The 27825-nt window shown below is 45.5% G+C and overlaps 1 protein-coding gene across 2 annotated transcripts; it reads right to left on the reverse strand.

The window, feature by feature from the left end:
• On the reverse strand, positions 1-27651 carry GTPBP1 (GTP binding protein 1). Of its 2 annotated transcripts, XM_006118964.4 has the most exons (13): positions 26928-27651; positions 26143-26254; positions 23551-23731; positions 22160-22508; positions 21451-21574; positions 9390-9504; positions 8659-8803; positions 8327-8509; positions 4491-4626; positions 3699-3877; positions 3007-3207; positions 2374-2415; positions 1-1990 (listed from the first exon to the last, which is right to left on the reverse strand). In XM_006118964.4, exons 1-13 carry the CDS (start codon positions 27162-27164, stop codon positions 1898-1900), a joined length of 2097 nt encoding a protein of 698 aa, XP_006119026.2. In that variant the 5' UTR covers positions 27165-27651; the 3' UTR covers positions 1-1897. The 2 variants fall into 2 exon arrangements, with proteins under 2 accessions (XP_006119026.2, XP_075792862.1); XM_075936747.1 differs by lacking the exon at positions 2374-2415 and having other exon boundaries at positions 26928-27645.
• Between the last annotated feature and the right edge of the window lie 174 nt (positions 27652-27825).

The following is a 27825-nucleotide window of genomic DNA, read 5'->3' on the forward strand; positions in this document are numbered from 1 at the left end:
TTTAACTTAGAACAAATGTTTTATTTTATACATCACACCAGTCTCAGTGATCTTTGTATGCTGGTCACAACAAAAAGGAGATCATACCACCTCCTTAGCGTGAACTTACGCAAATCCTCTTCGGGCCCAGGCTTCCCTCTTTCAGCTTGGGCACAAGGAATGAAGAAAGAGGAAAACAGGCTGAGGCATGAAGAAAGTCTAAAATTCTCTGCCTCCCTTAAGAGCAGTGAAATTAGATGGACTTTTAATGCTACTATAAGGTCTGAGTATGAATGAAGCAGGCGTCCATGTTTTGCTAGCAACACTTCATACTCCTTCACAACTGGGATGCTATTAATAGTGTAGTTGCTTATAGTTTCTCCTGAGAGACCTCTGGCAGGTAAGCAACTGGCTCGGGAGGAACCATGCTCTTACTCTCCACTTCCATTCTGTTTATCCTCAAAGATGGGTTTAGGCTTTAAGTTTCTATAGTTAACAGCTTCCAAAGGTGGAAGCCCCCTGAAACAAAGAACAGTGACTGACTTCATTCTAAGTACAAAGCGATAGTTCTGCCTCCTCCCTCAAGATATTAAGCTTCCCACTAGTCAGGAGGATAATCAATGTCCTTGACGCTCACCTCAGGGATGGGAGAGGAGAGAACAAGTTTGGAGGTGACCAGCTACAAAGTCTGAGGTAAAAGGACATGATACGGATAAAATAAAGTCACTTCAGGAGTGTCCTGGTAGGCTTGTCCAAGAAACTAGATTTTTTTTTAAAAAATAAAAGATATAAAATCTCCATGGGGTCCTTAGGCTGAAAGTGCTTCCCTAAAGCTTGGTACCAACTAATCACTTCCCTCTTCTGCAAAGTGTAGGACTGACCAATCTTATCACTGCCATGGCAAAGCCTGGCCTGTGAGTTCCAGGAGAGAAAGGAGCACTAGGAGCAGGCCATCAAATGAGGATGGCATTTGTTTTCAATTTCCAACCTCAAGAGGACTGTTCCTCTTGTGATATTGTCTAGTCATAGAGGAGACATATACTGGTGACAGGCCACAGTGTTTCTGCCCCACAGAGCAGTCTGAAACAAACAAACATTCTCACTATGTTACTCTGCTGCCAGGGCCTCGAGGGTAGGTAAGAATTGTTCGAGCATGCATTGAACAGAGGTGAGAAGAGGAAGGATGGGATGGGAAAGTAACCTCTGTACTTAGAAACTTTACTCAGAGGTGGGATTAAACAGCTATTGGCCTTAAACTTGGGGAGGAGGGGAGAAGTACTGAGGAAAAAAGTTAAACATACCTACTTAAGGTCAAGGATCTCTCTTGAATTCACCTTCCTCTTTAAGGTCCATCTGTTCAGTTTTCTGCATCCCCCTCCAAACTGCAGTCACTGCCACATTAAAATTAATCCATTTAAAAACAGTTTAAGACAGGGTGAGTCCAGAACTCATTTGGCACCTTACGGGAGGGTGAGGAATTGCTGACCCCTAGGACCACCCACTATTCAGTATATTTTAAACCCTGAAGTTACAGGTCTTCTAATGCCAATGGACTGGAGACAGTGTAGAAGGTTAAGACCAGATGGGAAATGGAAGCAGCCAAATGGCTCTTCTCCAATGTATCTGGATTTTCTGCTCATCTTCATGCATATTAATAAAAAGAATAAAAATTAAGAGCTCGGGTTGTACAAAAGTGTGTTGGGGGTAGAGGGAGGAGGAAGGTGTCAGTCAATCAGTTCCATGTGTCTCGTCACCTTCATTAGCTTATTATAAGTTACAACCCCTCTGTCATTCCTTGGGAGGGAAGGTTCTTCTGCAGCAGATCAGCTGGATGGGTTTTGGTTTAAGCTGCTCTGGATCTCTTGGCTACAAAATGGAGGGAGGGGGAGAATTCCTCAGAGTGGGGAAAGAAAAAAATTCAGCAGCCACTGGCGGGAGTCACACAAGCCCCCTGAGACTTCACTTTATGGCGCTGGCCCCCACGTCGCCGGCCCCCTCCTCCAGCTTTTGACTGCAAAACAAGAAGGGGAATTTTAGTTTGTGGTGACCCCCCCAAAAAGTCAAAGTAACAAACATAGGCAAGGCATTCTACCCACACTCATGGCAAGGTCATCAGGAGCACCTCACATGATCAGATTCCTACTCTTCTAAGCAATAAGGAGACAAGCAGAAACTGGTTAACTTTTGTTCTGGTCTTCTGGGAACCCAATTTACAGAAGCACTGAACACTTAGCTCATATGAAGTCAATGAAAGCTGAAGGTGCTCAGAATCAAGGACCTTGATTTCTAATATTGTGAGTGATGGAAGCAGAAAGTCTCCACATAACACGACTGTTCCAAGCCCAGGCTACCAAGCCCAGTTATCTCAAATCAGCTGCCAGGGTGCAAAAATACCTTATTGCCCTCTCGGTTGTGGGGCTCTTCATCCAGTGCAGTCTGAAGGAAAGCAGCAAGAAGAAAGAAGCAGAGATGAGCAAAAGCACAGCCACACAAACACCCAAGGGATAGGGCAAAAATACTGAGTAAGCGTAACAGGCTGGGAGTGCAGCCCTTTATCCACAGGGACACCGCAGCACAGAGGAGACAGAAAGGCAAAAAAAGAGAGAGATCTTAATCCAGGGAAAGAACACTGCCTCTTCCCAAGCCAGGCTCTGTATGATCTGACCAAAGGGAAGTGAGACAGCTGGCCTAATGCCTTTACTTGGACTGTAAGCTCATTGTGGCAGAAGCTGTGTGTTTGCACTGCGCCAAGCAGAATAGGGCCTCAGCCCACCAAGAGAGCTCCTAGGCTCTATCTGAACACAAATATTCCATAGAGAGGACAAGCTCCCATCAATTAGCTGTGAGGATTGGCTGAGTTACCAGAGGCTCTAGCTCCTTGCTGGGGTACTGCTGGTTGTACTAGTTATTGCCAAGTTAACAGTCCAAAGGGGGGAACAGCACTGGCATTTTGAGGGGCTGAGACAAGCCAGTTGGCAGGAAGGATGAAGTGAATAGCCAGAAGACACTTAGATGTCTTTCGCTAACCTGTGGTTGCAGGGCACTAGAAGGTACTGATGGTGTTGATCCTGATGAAGCTGCTTCATCCCCCACCGGAGGCCCCCCAGCTGCTGTTCCACCTGGGGGCACAGCATCCTCTCGTTTCGTAAGAGGTCCCTTTTTTGTTGACTGCATCTTGATTTGCTGGGGTTTGGAGTTCATTGGAGAGTTGTTGGTGGTCTGGAGTAACTGATGGGTACAAATGGACAAGATGGAAGAGTACACAGCATTAAAATGGCAGGGTCAGCCAAGCAAGGTTCATCTTAAGGGTTTGTTGCAAGTTAGGGCTTAGTGAATTACTTCCATTACACATAAGTGAACTACTGAGGCAGTATCAGCCTATGGGTGTCCATGCTGGCCCAACAACATGCCCCAGAGAAGCTACATAGAGTTGAGAGGGCAGTTCAGTGTCTATAGCACAGCTAGTCCTTCACATCAGGGGGATACCTGTCCCTGGAAGACAGACAACCCCAGCCTCCCTACCCACTCAATTTCACACAGGCTAGATAGCCATCAGGCTGCAATATACATGCTGGACACAACTAGCCTGAGTTTTGCTTGAAATTTCCAACTAAGCTTTATCCTCTCATTTCCTGATTACCCAACTTGCCCCCTTGTTGTAGGGAGTTAAGGTTTGCTGGGAATGCAAAATGTCAAGGGTATGGCTCCTCAGCCTTTACCTTGGTAATAGTACCCACTGCTTTTGTACGGCCCTCACGGAAGACCAGCCGCTGGTCTATATGTAAGTACTCGGGGGTCTTGATGAAGCGGAAGTGCACGGTAGCCTTGTCCCCTGTCCGTAGACAGTCTTTGTCCATGCTGAGGATAGTGGCTGTCTGGCGGATGCTGCCACAATGCACTGTAAACAATCATGTACCAGAAGTTTTCAATTAGAAAATGCCACTAGTGGAACAAGCCTCAGATTAGTGCCCAAGGTCATTATCGCTAATCCATCCACAGCACATTTGAGCTCAGAATGAAAGAAACCTATTGTATTCTAAGCAGCTCACCGTTGTGGTGACAAATGCATTTGTCTGTAGCTCAGAAAAGAGCATAAGTATTGAATACAGCAGTGGGTCTTAATGTTCTGCACTTGCTTTCCCAGAGATGCATGCAATGAAACACTGAGAACCAAGCAGCAGGGGTCAGTCCATAGTAAAGAGAAGAGCAAGGTATGTTCTGTAAATGATGAAGCTGAAGAACCTCTGAGGTAGAGGCTTGCTGAATTTTGGTGGACACTGGGTAGGCTTTCCTCTTCCTAAGCACACTAGTTCTTACCAGCAGCAATCCTTGTGTTTCTAAATCTGCTCTCACCCATAATGAAATGGAGGAAGTTAATGTGAGGAACTATGCCCTATATCTTGAATAAAGCAGAAGTCACAGGTGGGTTAGGAAGACTAAGGCTAAAGCAGAAATCTACAACTAAGCTGCACCACTGGGGACTAAAGGTCAGAGAAAACTGCTACGCCTACCCATGGCCTGATAGCGTGGACTGATGGTGGTGGGATGATGCAGGACCAGAATCTCTGCTTCAAATTCCCAGGATGCTTGTGGATTCAGCCGGGGAGAAACCATCACCATACCTTTCCGGATGGAGGAACGTTTGATCTAGGAAAAAAAATAGGAAAATTATAAGATTTAAGAATCATGCTTACTACAGAAATAATAGATTAATTTCTTTCACTCTTTTCATATAGAGGGATCGAGGCATTTCCCAGATCAACAATTACTCATAGCCAGGGCTCAACAAATGCACTCGCCCGTGGCGAGTAGATTTTTCCAGCTGGTTAGTGCAGGGGCGGGCTGGCCTGGTGGGCCATTGTGATGGGCTGGCCGAAGCCCGCACTATGGGCGGCGCGGCCCCATCCGATCCACCGGCCGGTGGAGGAGCACAGAGCCGCTGGGAAGGGGGAAGTGCGGCGATTGTTCCCACCGGGCTGCCTGCGTGCAGCTCCAGCACAAGGAGGCAGGGCAGGACACCAGGTCATTGGTATGACATGGCCCCGCTGATTTTAAAGGGCTGCGGCAGCTCGGCTCTGGCCGTGTGTCCCTGGGAGCAGGCTGCAGCGCACGGCATAGCCAGGGCTCGCTTTGCCGGCTCCAGTCCTGCCATGGCCCCAGCTCCCCCTTTGTCTCCGCGCCGCCTGTTCCCCGCGCTGCCCCTGCACCCCGGACCCCCTGTGACCCTTTGGCTCTGCGCCGCCCTTACACCCCGCACCCTGCTCCCCCCAATCCCTGCCCCCTCAGCTCTGTGCTGCCCGTTCCCTGCACTGCCCCTCGATCCGAATCCCTCTGCCCCTCCCGTTCTCTGTGTCCCATTCTCCGTGCCTCCACCGCACCCCCGCACCCTGCTCCCCCCTGATCCCTGCCCCCCCAGCTCTGTGCTGCCCATTGCCTGCACTGCCCCAGACCCTGATCCCTCTGCCCCTCCCGTTCTCCGTGTCCAATTCCCCGTGCCTCCATCGCACCCTGCTACCCCCGATCCCTGCACCCCTCTGGCTCGCTCTGTGCTGTCCCTGCACTCTGCTCCCCCTGTGGGTCGGGAGTGAAGGGTGCTTGCCCATAGGGAGGGGCTGGACAGGGCAGGGAAAAGGCTGCTGTGACCCAGCAGCGAGTGAAAGGGGGAGTTCACTTGAAGCGCCTTTGCCTTTATGAAAAAAAAACAATGAAAATGCTATTTGTTATTTATAGGGCTAAAATGTCAGGACAAAAACAAAAACAAACAAACAAACAAAAAAAAACCCATTGAAAAATGCAAAAGTGTAAAAGACAACAACAAGGGGGGAGGGCAAAAAATGTTATGCTTGGGGCAGCAAAAAACCTAGAGCTGGCCCCTGGGGAGGGGAAGAGGCTGGGCTGGGCTGTGGGGAGAGGAGGGGAAAAATATGGGGAAGGGGCTTGTGCTGAGGGGAGGAGGTCAGGAGAAGAAAAGGAAGAAGAAAGAGGAAGGCACCAAGGGACAGAGGTGCAGGAGAGACAAATGCCGGGGGCCAAGTGCAGACAATGAGGAAAAGGGCGGGAGGGGAGGTGTCAGTGGGAGGGGGGACTGGGTTATGCTGGGAGAGGAGAGAGTAAGGGCACTGGGGGCTAGAGGGGAGGGGAAGGTGCTGGGAGAAGGCTTCAAAGAAGGGGTGGGCATGAGGAAGGCGGGGATGGAGCAAGGCATCTGTGAGGGCACAGGGCCATGAGGGGAACAGGGGCAGAGGGTGGTGAGAGAGGCAGGGCAGGTGTGTAGATGGAGGTTTTAGGAAAAGGGATGAGGAGGAGTAGCTCACACGATCAGAGTAGGGCTACTGGAGAAGTGGGCACAGGGCGGAGAGAAGGGCTGGTGGAGGGGGGCAGGTCTCAGGAAGGCTGAGGGCAGTGAGAAGGGCAGGAGTCAGAACAGCAGAGGGTGAGGAGTTGGGGGGCAGCAGGCACCAGGGGAGCTGAAGGAGGAAGGGCAGGAGACATGGCTGCAGAGAGAAAAGGTAGAGGTTTATAAGATATTTATTAATAACCTGGGCGATATTTATTAATAATTTATTAGTAATTACTGTTTTTATTCTTATTAGGAATTTATGCCATTAAAAAATACTTTTTGTGGGGGAGGGTGACGAGTCCCTTTTTTGTCTGGCGAGTAGGGTTTTCCATAATTTGTCGACCCCTGCTCATACCCACTGAAATGCATCCTCCTCTGGGATGTAATGTGATAGCTGCTCAACAGCATATAACAATGCTGCTATGCAGGGGAGTTCCAAAGAATGACTTCAGCTAAAACTTTTGAAGACATTATAGAAAGAAGCCTATGACTGTCCAGAATTCAGTTTTAGACAGGACAGGGGGTTTAATAGATCTACACTTGCTAAGAGTGCCTTAGGCATCCTTTTTACCTGTCATTCAGAGGCACTCCTTCCAGCAGCACCATGCCAACACCTTGTTTACACAGTTTTTCTACAGCTTTGAGACCAGTGCAAAACCACTAGTATGGATTATGGACGTAAACGTGTACTTGACTATAGGATTAACCAATAAGCCTGGCCTTATCAGTTAATATTGTTGACTACACACATCCCTCCCCCCGTTGCCTCTGTATCAGAGGCAGCAAAAGGGCAGGGAGCAGGAGCCAGCTTAAAAGCCAGTCTCCCCACTGTCCCCCGCCAGCACTGGCTCTGCATTGCCACTGCCCCCCCCCCCCCCCGGCAAGCTGCTGCCTCTAGGGCAGCAGTGTGGGGGGGGAGGGGCAGGTGAGGCTGCTGTGAAGCAGCCTGTCTGCAGTGGGCCTGAGCTCCCCACAGACAGAGGCTGTTCCACCTCCCATGGAGCAGCCTCTGTCCATGGCAAGCCTGAGCCTGCCGCAGACAGAGGCTGGTCCTCAGCAGCAGCCCCTATCTGTGGGAGGTCCAAGCTCCCCACGGACTGAGGCCAGAGCAGCCCCTGACTGCAGGACCAGTCTCTGTCCGTAGCCAGTCCAGGCTTCCCCGACCTCGCCTGCCCCCTCCTCTGCAGCAGCCTCTGTCTGTGGAGAGCTTGGACCCCTGCAGACAGAGGCTGCTGCCACCCCATGCTATTGCCTCTGTACAAGGCAACAGCACACGGTGGCAGGCAGCTGGTCTGTGCGGGGAGCTGTTTTTTAAACTGGCTCTCCTCATGGACTGGCTCCCACCTGCCACCCCATGCTGCTGCCTCTGGGTGGCAGGGGGCTCCTCAGAAATGGGGTCAGAGCACACTAGCTGCAAGCCTCGAACCTGGGAACTACTGAATAGTCTGTAACTAATAAGATTGTGTGTGGTTTCAGGACTATTCAATTACCTGATATATAATATCTTAATTGGATGCAGTTACACTGCACTGTTATCCCTATACCAGGGCTTGTACCAAATATAACTCTTCTGGTTTAAAAAAAAACAAAAAACCAAAAGCTAAAGTGAGACTCCTAACTGAAAGTTAAAATTGATTCAAACCTATGACATTAACTCCATTCTAAGAAAAGTGATTCCCTGCAACACTTGTATTTAATGAGACATCTCCTACAAGCTATTCCTACTATCTTAGATGATCTGGTGAGATCATAGCCCAAGATAAGGGCACAGAAATATTTGACTGGTGACAACACTTGAAAATGAAGAGGAATGTGGAATCTGATCCACTAAGTTTGAGAGAGACTTTATGGTGCTGATAGATGAACCCTCCCCACGCCCGGCCCTTCAGCCTTAGTGGAAGGGGTCTTATTTTAACCAGGACTGGAAAGTACCCTGAAGGAGCTAAGGCTCTTGATATCAGAAACAAGGGTTATCCCCACCCCCTTCACGCACCCCCACACACTCACCTTTTTCAGAGCAAAGGAAGCAGTCTGGCCACCACGCACTTCCTTCACTGGCATGCGTTTGCGATGGATGGACTTGACAGCAATGGGCAGGAAGTTGCCCAATGGGTCTGGACCCAGAAGCAAGGTGTCATTTAGTTTGATCAGGCCTCTCAGTGTTGTCCCAGACACAACTGTTCCCACACCCTGCACCAGAAAGAGAACCACCGGTAACTGGAGTTACTCACCTATGCTGTTAGAGCAGTACTGGAATTCCACCTTCCCACAGCCCACCTCCCACACCTGGTCCAATCTCAAATGTGGCAGAGAGCCCTTCCCAGCACCAATCTCCTTACCGGGACAGAGTAAGTGTCATCTATCTGAAATTCTGCTGGCTCTTCCTCCCTGTAACTTGTTCGGGGAGACAGGAGATTGAGAAACATCTTAAGCAACTCCAGATTCTCACCAGTAACATTGGAAATCTGGAATATTGGGCACATCCTGTAGGGAAGAGAAACAGATGGAGGCAAGTTAGTCCCCTCACCTTGATTCAAAGTTCTAACACTGGCAGGGGAAAGTTTGGCAGGCAAAGTTATTTGCAGAACACTTCATATTTGAAATTCAGCCACACTGCATCTAATTTTCCTCGTGCGATTCAGAAGAAAGGCTTTAGATTCCTGCACTGAGGTCTGGGCACTATATTTCTGTCTTACATGGATGGCCCAGGACAAGCCCCTCCCTGCTATTTGAGAAAGGAATACATGGAGTTTTTTCCCTTTATGGAGAGAATGTATTATGCAGCAGGGGCAGCCCTAGACTAGCTGCCAGCAACTGGTGCCCTAGGCGAACCATGCAATCAGCGCCCCCACCTCCAAATCCCTCAATGATATTGCACCACCATTTGGTGCCCCATTTAACTTGGCGCCTTAGGCGACCGCCTAGTTCGCCTATATGGACGGGCTGCCCCTGTTATGCAGCAGATGCAACATTAATACATCTAAACTGTGGGAATTTGCTCCTTCTCCTCCCACACAGACACAATCCACCCCCATCAGGTCTCAAAGACCACTCTCACCACTCCTATTACCTCTCTGAGCTGAAGTTGGAGGCTGTTACAATGACATCATCTTTGCTCTGAACCAGCACTGGAATCTTCCTGCACCCTGGGGACTTCAGAAGTCGCTGTAACAGCTTCAGAGTTTCTTAAAGGGTGAAATGAACATAGTTAGGGCAGCATCTCCCCTCTTTAAAAATTGCCTCGGCCAGATTTCCTAAAGGAGACAGGCACATATTCAAAAAATTGAATTGGAGTCTCATCTTCCATTACAGTCAGCCTACTGCTGAGCAAAAACTCTTCCAAAGAAGTATGAATTTGACTCTGTATATATCTATTGCAATGTTAAGGTCCTTTTAGAGTCAGTTGTAAACAGAGTGGATTAATTTAAATTGAGGACATTTACATTACTAAATGAAAACCTTCAATTTAGATTAGATTTCAAATCAACCTTTGCATTTGTAAGTCAGGGTTTTTTTTCCCCTATCGAAAGATGGCTTCTCACTGTTTTCTATCAGCCAATCTGATTTACATTAAAACCACGTTGAGTTACAAGTAAAGCCTTTAAATGTGATTAGGTACACCTTTTTGCAAAATAAGAACGTACACTATAACTATACAGATTTAAGCAGATAGATCTCAAGATTTTCAGATTGTTCTTAATTGTACATTTTCAGTATGTTGGGAAAAAAGGTCAGTAACATATTACTTATTTACTACAAAATTAACTTTAGCTCATGATTTGTGTCAAGCTGCATTAGGATGGCAACTAGAATTTAAAAACAAAACACAGAAAAGTATATACAATTTGTCTGCATTAAAGAAAAAAGGTAAATGTTTTTGATACATAAACTTTGCTTATCAAAACAGGTTTTATATTTACAACTAAATATTTATTACTAGAAGACTTACCTGGTGTTGCTTGAGTCCTTCATGGCGGGGGGGGGGGGGGGAGAGGGGGGTGTGTGTGTGTGTGTGTGTGTGTGTGTGTGTGTGTGTGTGTGTGCGCGCGCGCGCGCAGGGACCTGGGGCTGTGATGCCCAGCTGCTCCACGGGGTTGGGATACATGCTGCCCCTGTGTGGTCATTCATGAGTAACTGTCCCTGCTATCACACCCCTCCCTTTCCGTTTGATGAGAAACGATCATATTCCATGCACATCCCATTGTCCTGGCACAACCAAGCCCTGACCTTGCTTTAAGTTATAAGAGGAAGCTGCATACCCAAATGTGGTGGTCCTAGCTCTTGCAGTTTAGTAGTTCTTGAACAAATGGATTCAGACTACATATATAGTAGATTAAAGGAACAGAGGGATTACTATAGTCAGTGAACTAAATTGATTTCAAATCAGCCTGGGAAACTTTTCAAATGTGCAAGTGAAAGTGACTGGAGTTTAAATTTCTACTCCCTTGTGACTTTTGAAAACAAGACAGTCTAAGTTACTTACTGGGTCCTTCAAACTTAGATCTCATCTCTTCCCTCCTTGATTAGTCCATAGACTGAAAGAGAAAGGCAAGTCTTTCTGCTGTTTCAACTTCCAATGATTTAGTCAAAGTGAAGAAGATATACTTTGCAGGTCTGCAGAGGTGGCTACTAGTGTGAAAAGACAGTTTAGCACTTCAACAAACTTTGTCACTAACTAAGCACCAGGAACTTCCACCAGTTTAGTGGTGAGACTCAGCCAACATGTACTGCTCCAGCCCTGAAATGTATTATGGTTGGCATGGCAGAGGCTTGATTATTAGATGCCTAAATCATAGCAGCATATTCTTCAGCTGTTGGACATCTACCCTGGCATTTTGGACTAAGAACATTGGCAAGAAAGACCTGGAGTAAGTGCATGATCCATCTACTTCTTTACTTGCTAAAATGTAATGTTGCTTGATATTTCTTTCACCAATGTCTCTTCATGTTCTTTTCAAATTTCAACTGCCACTGCATGGTTGATGCTATCTTTCTGCAGCTTTCCCAAGGCAAAAAGAAATAGATTTTTGTAATTCAGAATATCTTCAACATTTCTCCTTAGTCCAATGTTGACTACTTTAGCTGTGAGAGTTCCATCTATTTTGTTATGATTTTCTTCACAAAATTGTCATCAAAATAGGCCAGTTCTCAATAAATAGCTCAGAACAGCCAACCACTGATTTCCATCACACATCTGGGAGAAAATTAGTTTGCATCCTCCTGCTTTGTTCAGTGAAACTGAAGCAAAAAGTAGTTACTGTGAAATATTCTGCAATGTCAAAAATGTTTTCCTTTATTACAGATGTTGTACTTAAATCTTTGCAGAAAATGCAAATCAATGAGCACTGCACACCGTATTTTATAAGTTTTAGGTTCCCTTCATTATCTTCTAGATTTCTTATCTTTGCTACATTTGCAGCATTGTCTACAACAAAGCTATGTGCACAACTGTTTAATTTGGGTTGCTTGTTATAACTTTTATTTCTACTATTAAGTATTCTGCTGCATGGGTATTTCCTGAAGTGCCAATTATTCTATGATTAACACAACATGGGGTTAGGATGGTGTTTTCAGAAAGGTTACTGATGTTTTGTAGTTTCTTCAGAAAGTCAGTGGTATCTTGAAGATAGCTAGGAGAGCTGGTAGCATAGAGTCTGAGGAAAGAGTCAATATAGCCAGATAATCCTGTTGTAAGTGTGCCAATGCTTGAGATGATGGGTCATCCAGGATCTGGCCACCATGGATGTAGAAGCTCTTTACACCAACATTCCACATGAAGATGGATTACAGGCCATCAGGAATACCATCCACGATGTCAGCATTACACACCTGATTATAGAGCTCTGCGACTTTGTCCTCACCCACAACATGGGGTTGTCATTGTCACAAACACACATTACTGGATCACTTCTCTACCAATCAAAACTCAGATTACCAAATTTCCCTGTCAAAGATTTTTCACACTTCAGATTTCCTTCTTGTATACAGTAACTTTTCAGCGTCTGCTCAGACAGTAGAATGTAACCTGGTCATAATGACCTAAGCAATCCCATTAAGTGTTTACTCTGAACAAGCCAAAAGGAAGAATTTGTTTCATGAAATGAATCAAGCAATCTATGTAGGTGTTTCATCTTGCTAGAATTTGCTAGCCCTGCTTATGAACTCATCCATGCATTTTCCTGATACAGCTGATTTACTGTCTGACACGTTTAGTTGAAATACTGCTAGTGGTTTCAGCAGGTAACTCTGCAGTTGCAGACATTGTAGATGGATGTTCATAAGCCCTTATATCTAAATTGAGCTCTGAAACAAAATGTTAAAAAAAAAAAAAAAATCACTCGCTCAATGACTACTCAATGCACTGCTTTAAAAAAAAAAAAAAAAAGTAAATCAGATTCTATCTAATCCTATTTAACATCCCTAATACAAAAACAAACAAAAACTTATTATCCATGTAACCCACAGAATATCTATCGGCTACGTAGATAATCATGGCTCCTTGCAGGCCTGCCACAGCTCCCTGCAGCCAATGAAGAGTGTAGCTGGTGCTGGTAACTGAAATGGACGCTTATCAGTTAACCGGTTATACAGTTACACTTTTACATCCCTAATTTGTACCACTGTTTACATAAAAGTTTAAAATAAACTAACCCAGTTTTATAAAAAAAACCAAAGAATTATCTAAACCTATGTAAACCCTTATTTTTAGCAACATACCAAAGAGTTTGGAAAAAAATGTTTTAAGTGCTAAAATTCATAAGTGCCTAAACTTTAAATAGGCTTTACTTAGGATGTCTGATTATACTTAGCAACAAAATATTTCAGAAGTCCCACACCCATACCTGTAAAAGTATAATTGACAACTACTCCTATAAATTAACATACCGATTATATTATGAACACCTTTTGAAATTCAGAACTAATCATCCAAAATACAATTTAAAGTTATTCACTACTGGTTGAACCTCCCTGATCCAACACCCTTGGGACTTGACAGGTTCCAAACCAAGGAATTTGCCAGCCTAGGGGAGGTCACGTGCTAGAGGCTGCGATTTTCCTCTTGGCTGCTCCGCTGCCGCCGGGCTCTGCTCTCCCCACAGCAGAGGGAGAGGGCTCCGCTTCCCCCCTGTCTCCCCACGACTCTGCTACCACCCGGGGCATCTCACTCTCCCCATACTAGCTGTGCTGTTGCCCCAGAGGCCCCATGGTGCCACCTGGGCTCCACACTCCCCTCCTCCAGCGAATGCTGCTGCCTGTGGAGCTCTACCTCTACCTGGGCCTCCGCATGCTGCCCAGTAGCTCCAATGGCTACCAACCTACTTCTTTTGACCAGGGACTCTGTGTTCCATCTGGTAGCTCTGCTGACATCTGGGGCTCTGTTCTCTCAGGGTATGTCTACACTACCACCCTAGTTCGAACTAGGGTGGTTAATGTAGGCAACCGAAGTTGCAAATGAAGCCCGGGATTTAAATATCCTGGGCTTCATTTGCATCTTGCCGGGCGCCGCCATTTTTAAAGCCCCGGTAGTTCGGACTCCGGGCCCACGGGTACACGTGGCACAGAGTAGGTAGTTCGAATTAGGCTTTCTATGCCTAATTCGAACTACCTACTCCGTGCCTAATTCGAACTACCTACTCCATGCCACGTGTACCCGCGGGCCTGGAGTCCAAACTACCGGGGCTTTAAAAATGGCGGCGCCCGACAAGATGCAAATGAAGCCCGGGATATTTAAATCCCGGGCTTCATTTGCAACTTCGGTTGACTACATTAACCACCCTAGTTCGAACTAGGGTGGTAGTGTAGACATACCCTCAGTTCTCTAGTCTGGAAACACTCCTGGTCCCAGCCCACCAGGTTATCCTTGTGAGTCCTCCCACAGGGTCACCCCAATGATGCTGGACCAGGGAACCCCGGATTATGCAGTTTCAACCTGTACCACATTAAGACATGGCATAGAGTGCATTAAAAAAAGAAAAAAAGTGGAAACGTACATTTATTAACCAGTTAATCCTGATTGTTCAGATGTGTCCACATCATCATCTTGCAAGTCATTACCTTCTGAGGAGCCTTTTTCACAATGTTTCATTTTGACAGCCAGGCCTCACCTCTCTTTATTGCATTGTTTACAGCAGGGCTATTCAACATAAGGGCCGCATGCGACCCGCAGCTCATTTGTTTGCAACCCACAGTGCAGTTTGGGTTTACACATGGCTCAACACACAAACCACGGGTGAGACACAAAATTAAAAAGTCAATATAATGGTCTTCTGTTGATATGTGTTTTAGTAGTTAAATGCCTGGTCTGTTGTTGCTCATTAGCAGGACTTGACGAACGGCGGCAAAAACCGCTCGCCAGCCCAGTACCGCGCATGCACAAGAGCTGCAATGCGCACGCAGGCGCTATGAATCAACGGGGCAGGTGGCTGAAATCTACTCGCCCTGAGTGAGTAGATTGTATTGTTTGTCGAGCCCTGCTCATTAGAAGTGCTGACACATGGGTGGAAATTGGGTAAATATTGCATTTTATTAATATCAGCAGAGCTGACTTAAATGGGGCCTGTGTGTTGTGTAGTCTTGCCTTAATTTTTGTATTCATGCCTGTCAGTGTGAAAGAAGCTATTTGCATGTACATGCAACCACACTTAAGTTGCGGCCCTTGACATGTGCTGTGAGTATCACTGTGGCCCCCCCGGAGCTTCCAAAGTTGAGCAATCCTGGTTTACAGGATTTGGCATGTTTCTTTTTTACCCAGAGGTTCCAGATTTATTTAAAATATTCCCAGATATGATTTTATGAACTGTAGCAATGGCAGATGTTTTTCCAGTTCCCAGATGTTGAACTCAACACTAGAAGTTGCACTCTGAAGAACACTGCCCCTTCTTTACAATGTGTGCTTTGACACCACTGTTACTCCTTACTGATTCCTGACTGCACAGTCAGCTCCTTCTCCCTTGTTACATAACTTGCCTTCCCTTTCCTACCTACAGAAAAACAAAAGAACTAACAATCCAACATCTGTGCTCAGGTAACCCATATGCTTTTTGCACTGCAGTATTTTATGTATTTAGAGAGCAAGGAAAGCAGGTGAGAAGTTAATGGATTTCTGTTTTCATCTTTTCACATGGTCATGATCTGTCTCCTTGCATGTGCATTTACTTGAAGTACCTGGAACAACCCAGAAGCAAGGGCTTGCAAATAATGGGCATATCAGTGTTTTCCCTTGAGCTGGAGAGTAAATTTGCAAGGGGTGAGTAGAATCAGTCATAATTTGAGACCTGAGCCAATTAGAGTACATGTAGAGGAACAAAAAGTTATAAAATGGAAGTATGAAGCCACATTGGAAGTATGAAGCTCACTAGATGATCCTGATGAGCAGAGAGTAGCACTCTCTACCTTGAAGCAGCAAACTAGAACTCCCATATTCACCCATCATATAATTATAATACATTTCATACAAAGCATGCCACCTGAAACCGTTGTTCTGTCAGAACATATACACGTCAGTATGAAGGTGAGAGATTTTGCTGTATGGTTCTTGCTGAAATATGCTGCAAATTTTCTAGTGACAACAAAGGAGGTTGTCTAAACCCAGGAAGGTGTTAAGTGACCATTAAATCAGTAGAGGAGTTGTAAACAAAGGATTTACTATGCAGTAAGAGGGCTGAAGCATCACACAATCTTATGCATCATTAAAGCCCACCAGGACATATGTACGCTAATGTGTTTCAGGCATATGGCTTGGGGCTCTAAAACAGGGACAGGGGCATCATGCTTTGGCCTCTCTCTTCCACCATCTATGCTTGGAGGGTTAAGAACACTGGTCATGCCAATTTTCTTCCATTATTTGATCTGAGGAAGTTGGCCTGGCCCATCAAAAGCTCATCACCTAATAAACTATCTTGTGCTGCATAGTCCTGGTTTTTGTTCTGGGAAGACAAAGACTTTGAACTGAAGAGACTGGACCTAGGTTTAAAGGCGATGCTTATTTATTAAGAGCTGTAGCATCTAGGAGGACAAGAAAACTGCCTGATCCAAATAAACCTTATGAGATTAGGCAGTAAGATTTAGATTGTGCGTTTATTTTTGGTAATTAGCCTTGACCTTGTGTGCCTACCACTTAATAAATCTGTTTTATATATTGTCTAACTATTCCTGAAGTGCTTCAGACACCAGAGCTCACCTTAAAAAAGCATGTGTGTGCATGCACATGTCCTCTCCACCTTGAGGAGGGGCAAACCTGATCTTAAAACTTACATGGGACAGGCTTCTGACCAGAGCAAGATGATACAGTTCTTGACAAGGCTGGCAGCTTGAGAGATTTACTGGTGCCTTCTTCTGACTTTAGTGTCTCAGGGAGCAGTCCTACAATCTGGCTGGGTGTGGGGCTCTACATGTGGTTGTACTGAACAGTAATAGTGCTTGCTGGCTTGTCACTAGCAAAGCATTGTGAAAGACAGCCCAGGCTGAAGAACTGAGAGGACACAGCAATACCCCATCTCTAGGTTAGGCCCCAGGGATACTATCACATGATGATCCTAGAAACCAGTTTGCAAATTCTGCATTTTTCCATGGCATTTTTACAGAGCATCTGTAGTTTACTGTGCAAAACACACACCATTAAATTTTACTGAAAGTACCAGTGTGACTTACTCAGAGCTTGCAACCTCCCCCTCTTGTGGTTGATTTTTGAATGTGCTTGGAATTTATGTACCTAAACATATTGAAATAAGCCACTTCTGGTGTATAGAGGTTACTAACAGCATATAGGAATTTGAGCTTTAATACATCTCACTTCAGCCTCAAAGTGAGAAATTAAGTTATGAAAAGATGAAGAACTTTAAGTCACTCTAATGATCATGTCACGCAATCTGGCAAGGACAAATTTCACATTGATCATAATGTACTGTTCTGTACTACATGCAGCAACGGGGTAGATTATGCCTGAAAGCCAACAATGGTAGAACACATGGAAGGTATTAAAAACTGAATGAAAAGAAACAAAACTAGAGGCTGAAACAGCAGGGCCAATGATGACACTAAAACCATGCACTGAGACTGGATCATTCTCCTAATTTTATTAAATAATTGGTACAGGTATGCTTCAAATTTACTTTGAAGTTGTAAATATAACAATAAGACACTATTTAATAATGATACCTATATCTTAGTTACAGAAAGTAAAGTTCAACATTTTATTTTAATTGTGGAAAATGTGGATTTTTTATAGTCTGTGTCATTAGCATGTATTCTGGTTTTCCACACTACTGTCTCCTAGAGGCAGAGGCCTGGTCCAATGGCTGTGATGACTTTGTCAATCTCTTGCACAGCCCTATATCCCCTACAGGATCAAGCTGTTAAAGTAGAACATGATTTTTGTGCCATGTTTATAAAACTCTCAGAAATTAACATGTTCCCTCCCCCCCCCAGTCATTTTATATAGAAAGTTTAAAGAAATAAGTCTAGGCCTTTACAGATTGTGTTTTAAATTCACACTTCATTTTAAAAAGAAAATTTAGATATGCATGTTTATGTATTCAAAAAGATCAATCTTCATCTGCTCAGGTTTTAAACAATTCTCAAAAGAATTTCCTCAGTTCCCCCATCATGAGCTGAATACTAGTTAGTGGCTAGAATTAGAGAGAGTGTTCAAATTAAGACTTGATTTTGCCATGACAAAACCTAATATTTCCCAGGCCAGTCTTACTTAGGATTGTGATTGCAATTCCACAGAATTAAGAGGGGAGCAGAGATTATCACAAGAGCCAATAGCAAAATAGGGTCCCATACAGGGGGGGACAGGATTCATGTTTCAGACAGAATCCTGCCCTCACTCTGCCAGGATGGAGCCAGCCAGTCTTTTTAATTCAGTATCTTGCTTCCAGTAGAAGTCAATACCTGATGCATGAATGAAAGGTGATCTCCTACAATGTAACTAACCGTACAACCCTATGTGTATGGGGAAAATAAGGGGATGGTAAGGACTTCAGCTGCAATTAAATTTACATTCCACAACTGTCATCTGATCAGACAGCCAAAACAGTTGCCTTCTTAGGCTACGTCTACACTGGCACGTTCTCACGCAAAAACGTGTGGAAGAGTTCTGCAAAAACTCTTCCAGAAGAGAGCGTCTACACTGGCATGTGCTTTTGCACAAGAGCATCCATGCCAGTGTAGACGCTCTTGCGCAAGAAAGCTCTGATGGCCATTTTAACCATAGGGCTTTCTTGTGCAAGAAATTCATGTTGCCTGTCTACACTGGCCTCTTCTGGAAGAGCTCTTGCACAAGAGAGCTTATTCCTGAGCGGGAGGGTCAGAGTTCTGGCGCAAGAAGCCCTGATTTTATATATTAGAACATCAGTTTACTTGCACAAGAACACGCAGCCAGTGTAGACAGGCAGCAAGTTTTTGTGCAAGAGTGGCTGCTTTTGCACAAGATCGCGCCAGTGTAGACACAGCTTTTAGAGTTTAAGATTAAGGAGACACTAATATTTAGCCATGTGAACATTAAAGAAGTCAAATCTTCTACCTATTCAAATTAAACATCTACATCCTTTTCTTGGCCCTGTAGTGTGGACTCAGAGGCCAAAATTCTCCTCAAAACCTTTGCTCTTACCCTACACCAAATATGCTCTTTCCTCTCCATTTACTGGCCTTATGACTAGGATTTTGTTAGTTTGCCAAATATCTTTTACACCTTCATTTCCAAGGATTTATATATCATACAGGACTGGGTAAAATACAGCCCATGGGCTGGATCCAGCCCACCAAGCCTGCGGGCACTGCAGGGAACCCCAGGCAGGCTCCCTGCTTGCTTCGCCCCATCTGCATGCCACTCAGAAATGTGGCTGCAGGGCAATTTTTCTTTAAAACTTGGGAGTCCAGGGGGAAGGGGGAAGCTTTAGGAGCTTTTCCTGCCACAGCACAATCCCACTGGCCAGTTTTAGGCAGCCATGAAGCACAAGGGGCTCCAGGCAGCCCAGCTACACAGGGGATTAATCAGACCCCCCAGTCAGAGGCTCAGAGCTCCAGTGCACAGAGCTGATGACTAATCCCAGTCAATCACCTGTGAAGCTGCACTGCCACACAGCTTAAAGGGAACACTGGCAGACAGGGAGGCTGATTCAGGAACAGGCTGCTGGCTGGTAAGTCTCCTGCCCAGACCCTGCCTCTGGCACCCCAGCCCCTCCTTTCCTCAACCTCTGCCCCATACTCCATTACCCAAATCCTCTGCCCCCTCCTGCACCCATATCCCCTCTCGGATCTGGCACCCCAATCCCCTGCCCCAGATCACAGTCCCCTCCTGCCCTAGGTCACATGCCAAATCCCTACCCTAGGTCACAACTGTCTCCTTCACCAAAACTCCCTTATCCCAAGCTACCTCCTGCACCTAACCTCCATCCCAGACCCTGCACTTCTTCCATTAATATCGTGGAAGAGTGCATCCTTCAAATACTTTAAATTCTTGGAGTCCCCCCCCCCCCCATCAAAAATTGCCCACCCCAATATAATAGATACTGCTCAGTATCCAGATTACTGAAAGCATTTCCACACAGAATTTGTGCAGACACTAACTGTACAGAACAGGCAGATTACTAGTCTTCCCGGTTCTCAAACTTCTCAAGCACTTCTGACCAAAAACGTCCCAGTTCCAAGTAACTAGAGCCAAATCCTTAGGGGCCCAAGAACAAAACTCAAAGTAGGAACAGAATTCTGGAAGAGTGGATCACATCCCTCTGCCTTGATGCACACCACTGGAGTGCAATAAACAGGTCACTTTTAATCTTCAGGCATGAAGCAGAGCAAAAGCGTTCAAATTAATACCCATCCCGCTCCCCTCCGTTCCCCCTCCCCCACCCTTCCAACTGCAGGCTTTACCCTTCAGATGTAGTTACCACTCGGGATGTTAGAGTGTAGCTGAATAACAGTTTAATCCATAAACTGATGCTTATCAGTTAATGGTATCCATTACATTCAGCAGGGAGGCAGCTTTGCTGCAACAGGGCAGCAAAGGCTTTTTCTCAAGAAGGGCTTATTTAAGCTTATTGAAGCTTTGTACTGCAGAGCCCACAGCACGGAACAGTGCAACCACTGAGATTTTCAGCACTCAGTTACCAATTTAACCAAATTTTAACATTCCTAGTTACCACCCCAACTGCAGCCTAGAGCACTTGGCTGCCTCTCCTCAAAAGACTTGACAGATACTGCAACTGGACACAATATCTTCAGGGACCATTTTATATTAGCTTTATGATTTATGTATCACTGTGCACAAGGGATTACATTCAACTCCAAAGGGAAGGGTTACCACAGCTCTTCCAAGAACTAAAAACTGGATGGGTGATGAAGGTGAATCACCACAACTCACTGGGGAGCCTTACATATACTAGTTCAAACTAGATTTTCTAGAGACCAGAGAAGGAGCTTTTGGCATAAAAAGGCTGAGTTTAAACTGACATAAGGCTTCCCTTACTGAAGGGAAAGGACAGTATCTGTCCAAGGGATTCTCCAACCCTTATGAAATGATTTTAGCTTAGTAGGACCCCATAAGGGTAGAGGTCATCCATCACAAAGCTTTAAGAAGTTCCTATACATGTGTTAATGTTTCCTCTAATGCTTTTACCCTGTGAATAAATGCATTTTGCTTTAAGGTTGGGCTGGTAATTAGTGCATACTGTTGTAGCCACTGGAGGAAAGTTAGCCACAAGTACTGATCCCAGTCAGATCTACTAGAGAAATCATAATGCAGTGCAAAGTGAAAGCAAGCTTAAATTCCCAGTCTGGAGAAATGAGGCAGGGAGCGAGGCAAGTCTCCCCAGGAGAATGGCCAAAGGTGTAATTAATCCAGACACTAAGTCTAATTAGGCAATACCCAACAGCAAAGAGTTTATTGCTGCACAGCTAAGCAATCCAAACAATGATAATTTGGAAGTGGGAGCTGTAACACAAGTGAGGGTACTGTCTTGGAAGAAGAAAAAACCCCACAAACTACTTTCTAGAATGTATCTGGGCAATAGCCAAAACCATGTGTAAGTATGAGAGGACTTTTCAGCCCTGATTCACCATCTCAGTTGAGTGAACACTGACAAACCAGTGGATACAGGGAGCAGTTATTGGCAAAGATCTACATTTACCTTGCAAGATGTTGGCAGGACACATGTCGATTTTTGTCACCACAACAAAGACTGGAACATTGAGTGCTAGTGCTAGGCCCAGGTGCTCCTTGGTCATCCCAACAATCCCAGCATTGCTGCCAACCTGCATCAAAAAAGTCATACAACTGCAAGTAGTTGGATCACATAGGATAGTTTGGCTAGAGTGTGCAATAGACTATGATCAGATTATAGAACAGTTGTGTATGGAGGAGGAGAGTAGGGACAGCAATTCCAGATCCTGTCCCCTCACACATGCACACACCAAGAATTTTGAACACATCAGTGGGAGGAGAGAAAAGTGACAGTGAGGAAAAGAAGCCAACCCATAACTAGTGCTTACAATATTCTATTTGAGTTCAGAAATCTTTCAGATGACAAACAAAAACAGATATCTTGACCACTTATGGCTATTGAAGATCCTGTGGCACTTCATGGTTGGGTCCCTGCTCTTGAAGTCCTGGCCATATTATCATTTTGGGAATTATAACCAATAGCTTCAGTATGCAGAATGTATGACTACAGTTCTAGAAGCCCCCTCATGGACTAGCTATCCACTGTGTTAGGCACTGTACAAACACAGAATTATTCCCACCCCAAAGAAAGTCATCCACTTCTCTTCTGTATTGGTATTTTAAGCATTGAACATATCCTAACCTCAGCTATTTTGCACTGCTTTAGAGTCACTTACCATAAGCATGCAGAAATCTGGTAGGTGGCCAGTCATGCCAAAGACTGTGGTCTTCAGGTACTTCTCATGCCCAGCCAAATCAATGAAAGTGATGACTTTGGTGGATTTCTCACATATTTTGGTCCACTCCAGGCTGCCGCCATGGCTGTCAGGCTTGTTTACCACATTGCCCTCACTGTCAAAGCCCAAGATGTCATTGCCCACACTGCTGGTACGACCCGACTCAATCTCATGTTTGTGGCGGAAGAGCTTTTGCCGGGCAAAGCCCCGGCCATTGTCCAGTTCACCATGTGTCAGAACACCCAGCAACGTGCTTTTTCCTGCATCCACATTGCCAACCACTGCCACCCTACAGAGAAAAATATTAAGTAATCAGATATCTGGAGAGTAGTTAAATGTCAGCTTCGTCTTCCCTTAGAATTCAAGTTTTTTGGGTTAATACAAGCTTGACAGACACTGGACCCTGAAACCTGTTTAGAATTTGCACAGTACAAGCAACAAGGTATGTACAATTTAGAGGAAATCTTATAGGGAACTTCATTGTCTGAGACTCATTCATGTATTAATATTAACATCTTTACTGAGATGGCCATTGTGGCAATGTGAATGATGCACAAACCCAAGCCACCTGGAATTAAACTGAGACTCCCAAGTAATTCTTATACAAGACAGAGACCCATCAAGAGATAACTTTTGGTCACTTACACATTAGGCTAGAATTGAAGTGGTGACTGATAGGCAAAAGATTTCATATTCCAGTGTGGCTTATTTTAAAGCGCCCATTCCTTGCAAGGTCCCCAGAATTCACTGCAACCACAGGATACATGAGTTCCCAAACAACCCCTTGATGGATCAGCAAAGAATCCCTGAAGTGGTGTCAGCCCAGAAAGCCAAAACAGATGGTCACTGAGGTCACGCTTTTACTTTTCAGAAGACCAATGCTGCCAGAGTTTGATTTAGTGAGTCTAGTTAAGACTCGCTAAACCAAACTCAGAGGGCACCCCTCCCATCAGCCAGTACTCCTGCTCTCGTGAGGAGTAAGGGAAGACTATGGGAGCATTCACTCCCATCGGCCTCCTGCTGCGGGGACGTCACCAAGCTCAACTTAAATTAAGCTGACTCCAGCTACGTATTCCACATAAGTGAAGTTATGTACCTTAAGTCGAGCTGTTGGGTTTAGTATGTGAAGCCAGGTTTATACTAAAAAACTTCTGAGCTAAGAACAGGAGTACAAGCTAAACATTATTGAAGACAGCTTGTATAAAGAAGAAAGATTTAATTAGCAAGGAGTGGTCAGACAGCTGCCTTTTCTGGCTTCATACATCACCTCTTACTCAGATCAAAGATGTGGCTGTGTTGCTGCCTAACTCTGCCTCCACCCATCTCCTCACCTGACCTCCAGGAAGTCGTTGTCACCCACACGTTTCCGAACAAGGTAGTCGCGCACCTTGCCCCCTGCCTCCTGGTGCTCCCGCAGGAGTATCACATCTGCCTCAAGCTGCTCTGCCATACTCTTCACTGTGGCATAGGATGCTTCCATATCTGCCTCACTCAGACCATATTCAGTCCCATCTAATGAGAGGTTGTAAGGGGGAAGGGAATAAAAGGTTAGCATCACCTCCCAACAGCCTGGAGTAAATGGTAATTTTATTCTTGCTTCACATGAGCGATCTGTAGCACTAACTGCACAAGCGGGAAAAGACTTCAGCCGCCTACAGAAAAACAGGAAACTTTAGACTTAGGTTTTAACACGCAAAGGGTCACCATCAACAACAGCAAAATAAATAATCTGAAAGTGCTTCACCTATGAGAATTTAAGCAACACTTGGGGAAAAAAAAAAATCACTGAAGTAGCATAAAAATTCACATTTTTCTCTTTTTGCTTACTTTGTACTTTCAAAAGCGCTTCTGGTATATAGTCAGTTTCCCATATACAGCCAGACACGCTATCTCATCTATCAATCTTTCATACTGCCACAGGGGGAAAAGTTTTTTTTTTTTTTTTTTTTTTTTTTTTTTTTAAAGTTACTCTCTCCGCTGCATCCCTTGGGTATCTTTTCCAAAGTACTATTAACAGGTTTTGTAAGACTGACTAGATCAACCTATTTTTTCTTTAAATTATTAAAAACTAAACAAATTCAAAGGAGACTCCCTGGGTTTGAGGGATTGTGGCTGTAACATGAAGTCTCTCCCCTGTAAGTTACTAGTTCCAATACAACCCCAGTTGGTATACAAAAAGGCATATTTCCCTTTTGGAGAGTCTTGACCTAGATCTAAGAAAGCAAGTGCTTATCTCTAAACAATCACAAATTATCCTCCTTATAGCAGTGTCTATAGAAAGCACAAAGACTAAATTATGCAATAGACCTTCCTTCCTTAGGTATGGCTATTCCCTGCATCAGGGATACAGAAAATTGATGTGAGTGATGTACATGGGCAGCTTGACTGAACACTGTCAATGTTATTACTGAATTGCAGGCATAGCAGTTGTAATGAATCAGACCAGAGGTCCATCTAATCCAGTGTCCTGACAGACAATGGCCACTTCCAGGTGCATCAAGAAAACCTGCAGTAAGCAGTTATGGAATAACCTTTCAAGGTTTCCTGCTAACTGCTCCATAACTTGAGATCAGCTTAGGCACTGAAGTATGAGATTTTCTCCAAAAAATTTAGTAAACATTTAAAGGCTTATGACTCTGGACATTTTTAATATATATGTACAGGTCCAAATTTTTTTGAAATGCACCAAGCTCTTGGCCTTCATGATATCCATGAGCTAGTTGTGCTTTCTGCAAAAGAATTTCAGACTCTAGGCATGTCAAATGTTGTATTTGTCATTAGCAATACAACATTTAAAAATATGAATTGCCAGGGCTTGACAAATCATTGAATCTACTCTCCCAGGGCAAGTAGATTTCAGCTAGTCGCCCCGTTCACTGGTGGCGCGCGCATGCGCCGTGCAGGGCTGGCAAGCGGATTTTGCGGCTGTTTGTCAAGCCCTGTGAATTGCAAACTAGAATGAATGAACAAACAAGGGGCATTAGGGCATAGATAGCAAAGCTTTGTTAAAGTTTCAGGTATCTAAACAGCAAGCCACAAGTACGCAAAGGCACGTGGCTGCTGCCACACCTAAGCTACGTCTAGACTACAAGCTTCTTTCGAAAGAATCTTTCGAAAAAGTTTTTTGAAAGAAAGAGCGTCTGGACTGCAAGCAGATTTTTTGAAAAAGCAAGCCGCTTTTTCAAAAGAGAGTCTAGAAGCTCTTTCAAAAAAGCAGTTTGCATTCAATATCGCCTTTTTTCAAGAGTAGTTTCAAAAAAAAGGTGCTATTCCTCGTAAATTGAGGTTTACCGCGATCGAAAAAAACTGCCACGTTCTTTCAATTTACTTTCGAAAGAACGCAACTGCAGTCTAGACCCAGGTGAAGTTTTTTCAAAAAAAGGCTACTTAAAAAAAAAAAAGTCTAGTCTAGACACACCCCTAGAATATGAAGTTAAAGGCATTACATTTATAAACAAAAAGGAAATTGCTTTTGTTATAGAGCCAGACTTGGCACACTGCTGCCAAGAGGAGTCAGAAGCAGCTATTTTACAAATGGGGGGGGGGGGGGAAATAGGGCATAGAGGTAAAGCAAACACCTCAAAACACAAAAACAGTATTGGGACAGATATTATACCTCCAGAGCTCCAATCACCCAGTACTGGGCTCAGATGCCCAGGACCACTCTTCTTTCTAAACACAGGCTAAATTATTTCATCAATAGTATTTAACTATGACAGATAAAAGATAAAGGGTAACCTAATTAAGTTTCCAAGCATAGCCACTAGCAGGACATCACCTGTATGTGGTACTATATTGGGGGATTAGTTGGACAGAATTATCTACCTTTGAAGCATTGAGCACAGCAATAAACAAACTGGATAAAACAATACTTTCTTGCACAGTTAATCTGTGCTTTTCCTTCAAAAGAAAGTTATGCTCACCTGACCCTTGCCCGATTACATAGATTGTCTCCCCACATCCCTCATCAATTCTCTCCCACATCTGCTGAAGCAGGCTGTCATACTGTTCCGATGTGGGACTCACCATCACCAACTAGACAGAAAATCAGATATTCAATTGACACTCTGGCTGGAGCAAATTATTACTTGAAACAATGCTAGATAATAGCACAACCAAGGTGTTTTATGTGGGAAGAAGGCTCTTCCAAAGACCCCTTTCAAAGTCATTTCTGACACTTGAGCATTACACTACACGGGTTTCCTCCCAACAATGCACAAGAGTATTAGAGAGCCATAAGCAGGTTATGAATTTCCAGCCACTTTTAAAGCCAGAGGAAACACTTGCGAAGTGTGTGTGTGTGGGGGGGGGGGGGGCCGCATCAGGGGGTGACCAGAGAAAGATCCCAGCAGGAGCCAGTGTAGGGGTAACAGCAGCAATGTGCGGTACATACGAAAGTTGACAGCTCACAATCCCTGGAGAGCCCCATCCAGGAACCACGGCAGGTGCTCTCCCGCCGTAGGGAGCTACAGGACCCCTGCCTCGCCCGGCAGCACTGCAAGCCCGCAAGCTCCGCACCCCACCGCCGCCCGCTGTTCGCTGTTCGCTGTTCCCCATCCCCGCCGCGCCGGCCGGCCAGAGAACCCCACTCGGCAGTGAGGGGCCGCCCCGCGCCTGAAGACCCCGGGTCTCTCCCAGCGGGACAGTCCCACAGGCGCCCCACTACCCCCGCCCCCCGCAGCGGCCCCAGCCCCCAGCCCAGGCCTACCTTACTGGTGAGGTCGAGCTCGGGCTCCCCGTTGAGCGCCTCCCCGTCCTCGCTGCAGTCTGAGCCGAAGGCCGCGCGATGGGGGCAGGCGGAGGCTGCCGCCTGGGCCGCCCCGCCGGGGGAGCCGGGCTCCGGGGCGAACATACAGGCCGGCACCGGGGAGCCCCCAATGGGCGAGCGGCTCCGATCTGCCGCCATCTTCCCTGCCCCAGCCTCCAACTCCCGCCTCATCTGCATAGCCCCGCCCCCTGGCTCCTGCCTAGCCTGTACCTCGAAAGCCCGCCAACGGGCTTCTGAATTATTAATCAGACCCTCCAGCCAATCACCAATCTGCGTGATGGATAATTACATATAACCCTCGGTACTGCCGAGGTCATAAATATTCATCCGCCACGCCCCCACGCCAACGCTTCCCGCTGCAGGCCGGAAGACAGAAATAGTGTTGCCAGGTCGACACCTTATATCCTCACAAACGCAGAGCCTGCTCTACGTGTTAAACTGCATTGTGGCCAATAGAAGAGGAGAACGGCATGACAAGCATCACTCTACACCAATCAAACAACAGATTCAGAAAGAGGGCGGACATGGAATCGCCACCTATCATTGAACAGAAAAAAGGAGACGGGTCAAAGGTTTGCCCATCTAAGTAAACCCGGGCATTTACGTTTTCTAACTAACCAATAAGAACGTGGTCTTTTCTGATAGACACATGGAAGAACCAATCACAAAGGGGAGACACTCTGCGCCTGCTGTCGGTGGGGCAGATCATCTTTGACAGATGCTGATGACATCGGGCTGAAATAAATCCGCTGGAGCAGCTTTATTCTGATGCAATGACTCTGTCAGAGCGTCACCAGGCTGCTTCCTCAGACTCACCTCCATGATTTTGGAGGCCCTA

Source organism: Pelodiscus sinensis, chromosome 1 (genome assembly GCF_049634645.1).
Source record: "Pelodiscus sinensis isolate JC-2024 chromosome 1, ASM4963464v1, whole genome shotgun sequence".
NCBI lineage: Eukaryota > Metazoa > Chordata > Testudines > Trionychidae > Pelodiscus > Pelodiscus sinensis.